This window comes from Tupaia chinensis, unplaced genomic scaffold, assembly GCF_000334495.1.
Source record: "Tupaia chinensis unplaced genomic scaffold, TupChi_1.0 Scaffold000548_1, whole genome shotgun sequence".
Classification (NCBI taxonomy): Eukaryota; Metazoa; Chordata; class Mammalia; order Scandentia; family Tupaiidae; genus Tupaia; species Tupaia belangeri.
This window is the reverse complement of record NW_006160060.1, coordinates 568,267-572,133: the sequence shown is the minus strand read 5'-3', so window position 1 is coordinate 572,133 and position 3,867 is coordinate 568,267. Positions and strand designations below refer to the sequence as shown.

The following is a 3,867-nucleotide window of genomic DNA, read 5'->3' as shown; positions in this document are numbered from 1 at the left end:
GGGAAAGAGCAAAGGCTGGGGGACTGTGGCCATCCCTGGCCCACACAGCCAGGGCAGGGGGCCCAGTAGGACTTACCCTGTGGATGATGCCAGCATCGTGGATATACTGCAGAGACGGGCAAGCAGCGTCAGCTTCCTGGGACCACAGGTGCACAGAGCCTTCCCAGCCCTGGCACCTCAGGGCTGCCCCACCTCCCAGGACCCACCTTCAGCCCCTTCAGCATCTGGTACACAAGGAACTGGATCCGGTCCTCACTCAGCTTCTCGTGTTTCATGAGCTTGCCTAGGTCTGTGCCCATGAACGGCATCACCAGGTAACTGGGGGCCAGGTCCAGTCAGGCTTCTTTCAGGCCTACCCCTCCCCACGGCACTCATCCCCACCCGCCTGGGGTGCAGCCCTTCGGTCCCACATGCAGCCAAGACTCCATGGGTCTGGCCCCACCTGTCACTCTCAGCAGTAACCCCGCCTTCTTCCCACCCCCATGTTGGGAACATCAGACAGGGGGAACCAGGCTGTGTTTTGGGATCTTTGAACTCTTAACTGAAGGTGTTGGTGCCAGACTAGGGGCAGCATCTGGAAGGCAGTGGAGCATGAAGCCTCACAGACAAGGGAGGGCATGGTGGAGTTTCCATTTTAGAATTGGGTGCAGGGACCAGCAGATGGCGTAATGGTTATGTTGCTGGACTCCCACATGGCCAACCGTGGTTCGTGTCCCTGACCCGGTGACCTGAAACTCACACCAGGCGTATGTGCCCAAGATCCTAGGAGGAGAATGGAGAAGGGATTGTGGCATGGCCATCCCCCCTGAGGGTGATTTCTCATTTTCCCTCACACTGTCTCTGTCTCTCTCTCTGGTATAAAAGAAAGAGGAGGGAGGTATCTGGGGGCAGGTCTGAGGTGGCAAGAGGAGTTTGTAGAGGGGTGGGCTGAGGCAGAGCCACAGAGAGGACACCAAGGCCAGGGTGGGACCTTGACCTCTGCAAGTCAAGCAAAAAGCCTGCTGTCCTTCCCAGCCCTCTCCAGCCTGGCCCCGGGCTCCTGGCTAACAGTAGTGTGCGTCCAGGGGTGGCTGTCCGTAGGGCAGGCTCAGCAGGCTCTGCCGCCTCTCCCCTACCAGTGGGCTGGGAAAGGTCAGCAGCTCCTGTTACGGGCCACACACTTGGTGCCAGGACCCTGAGCACGAGACTTGCCTGTTAGCAAATGCTCGAGTCCAGGGTTCACACCTCGGCACTGGACAGGCCCCAGGTGCCTGGCTGTGAGAGACGAGGAGGCCCCAGCTCTGCCCCACTAACACGGGGTGGGGGCAGTGTGCATCCAGCCTCCAACCAGGCTGCGGGGAGGGCGCCCCATGCCAACCCAGGGGCACTCACAAGTCCGTGAAGTCATCCAGGGTCTCGTCGGGCGTAAACACATCCAGCAGTCCAATCACCTGGGGAGGGTCAGGCCAGGTGGGCTCAGGTGCAGCAGAGAACACAGGCTGGACACACCACAGCAGGCCTGCTTGCACCGCTGCCCACAGAGTCTGCCCTGTCACCTGGCAGCATGGCACTGCCCTGGCACACTTGCTCACAGACACTGGCTATTTTTGGATGGTGACAGCCGGGGTCCTCTGGGGGGAAGGGCAGCCCCGAGTCTGGGCTGGCTCCGAACTGCCTAAAGGACCCCAGCCTTTGACCAGTCCTTCCCTTTTCCACCCCACAACCAGTCAGACCCAAAACCAGGGTTAGGGTAGCCTCTGGGGAGAGCCAATACCCCCAGATCATTTTAGAGGCCATGCCTCCACTGGCCAGCCCTGTGGGCAGCACTGTGGCCAGCCAGACCTGCAGGGACACTGCCTGGAGGAGACGGACAGCAGGCTGGGTATGACACAGGGGTAACGGCTACTCAGGTTTAGCTGAGCCTCCCAGGCCCAGGGAACACCGGGACCACACAGCCAAGTCACCAAGGCAGGCGGGCATCAGTAGGGGACACTTGGCAAAGGCCACACACATGGCGGCTGGGGCGGGAGGGGAACACTGCGAGAGTCTGAGGAACATGGGGAGCCAGGCCAGGTGGCTGAGGCCCAGGCCAGGGCAGAGTCAGGGAGAGCCAGCAGAAGTCTCCATGGAAGGGTTCAAAGAGGGGTGTGACTGAACACGGCCTCCTGCTGTGGTGTAGGGACAGAAAGGAGCGAGGACAGAATGGATGAAGTGGGGAAGAACAGCTGGGTGACCATTGGGTGACCACCGAAGGGCAGCGGAAGCAAATAAGTCACGGGGAGGGACACCGGGAGAGGCCCTGGGCACCAGGAGCTTGCTGTTTGAGAAGGGCAGACGATGGCGTCCTGGCGGCTGGTGGAGGGGCTGTCTACCCGGCGGATGGAAACGTCTGTGCTCTGTGCTCTGAACTGCAGTCCAGAGCAGGGGGCCAGAGGCCGGGGTACCTGAAGTGGCTGACTGTGGAGCATGGGGCAGGACTGGCTTCCCCAAGGAAGGTGCCTGCCCCCTCAGCCTCAGCTGCCTCGTAGGGCAGTGGCCCCTGGAGGCTGCAGTGCCTGGATGTGGGTCGGGAGTCCAACGGGGCCCCTCAGACCCACTGGCACAGCAGAGCTGGCCCAGCACAAGCAGGTGGGAGGCTGTGGGGGAGAAGCTACACTCCTGGGAACAAGGCCTGGGTGCAACTGCGGATTAGGGAGACCAGCATGGCCTGGTGTCCACATGGGTTTCACACAGGAAGGAGTGGACATGGAGGTCTGAGAGAATGAAGGACCCAGAGTGGCTAAGAGGGTGGCAGTAGCCAGAAGCCAGGGGACTCATTTTCAGGGTGCTAGGGGTTCTGATGACGCAGGAGGGGCCAGAACATTTGTGGGTGCCCAGGCCACCTACCCTTAGGGCAGGCCCTGACCAGTGAGGGAGGCGTGCCATGGAGTGGGCAGACTAGGGGTCCAAGAAGAACTGGACCAGGAAAAGAGGCCTAATGCCCTCGCCTAGTGGTCAGGAGAGCTGGGCCCCAAGGGGCTGATGGTGGTTCGAACCCTAGCCTCCGTGGCTTGAGAAACATGCTGGCCAAATGTATCTGCGTCCCCCAAATCCTGGAGAAGGGGTTGTGGTGTGATCGTGCCCCACTGGGCGGTGCTTGCTTTCTCTGGAGCTCACATGCCCTCTGGCAATGAAAGAAAGAGAGCTAGACAGAAAGATAAAGAGAGACAGAAAGAAGAGAGACGGAAGGAAGAAGGGAAGGAAAGGGAAGGGGAAAACGCTGCCCTGGCAGAGAGGGCTCTCGGTGACCAGCAAAGGCCGCGAAGTCCCACAAACGGCCAGAAACAGGAGAGGCGTCTCCCAGATGGCGGACATCCAGACATGCTCCAGACTGTCCATCGACTGCCCCTATGTACAACTGTCACTGTGGTGGCCACCTGCCCAGTGTTCTCCTAAACCTCTTCACCCGCAGGAAAGCCAAGGACTCTGAGGTGACAGCAAGGTGCTCAACTCCAGCCCCCGGCGTGGCCTGCACCCTTAGGGGTCAGAGAGCGGGCTCAGGAGAGGCGCTGGGAAGGGGGCAGGCACCCCTCCCCGCGGCTGCCGGGTCCTGGTCCTGGACCTGGGCAAGCCAGAGGCAGATGTCGCGGGAGAAGCCCCCAGTCAAGGCCGCACGCGGGGAGGTCTCTCCCGGGAACGGGTGGCTCCTCCTGGGGGACACTGCACGGCCTCCCGCGGAGGGGCGCCCGGCGGGGGCGGGGGCGGCACGGGCCGGGGCGACTCACGTTCTCGTGGCGCATGTGCTTGAGCAGGCGCAGCTCGCGGTAGGCGCGCTTCGCGAACAGCTCGGACTGGAAGGGCCGGTACAGCTTCTTGATGGCCACCTTGGCGCCCGTGCGGCTGTCCACC

General features: G+C 61.8%; 1 protein-coding gene across 1 annotated transcript in view; it reads right to left on the bottom strand.

The window, feature by feature from the left end:
- The window catches only part of MAPK12 (mitogen-activated protein kinase 12), a gene marked incomplete at its 5' end in the record, with an annotated part of 9,397 nt that extends 5,530 nt beyond the window's left edge, over window positions 1-3,867 (bottom strand). Inside the window, 4 exon segments of the mRNA XM_014591266.1 lie at window positions 77-106; window positions 207-318; window positions 1,372-1,430; window positions 3,744-3,867. Coding sequence (XP_014446752.1) covers window positions 77-106; window positions 207-318; window positions 1,372-1,430; window positions 3,744-3,758 — 216 coding nt within the window.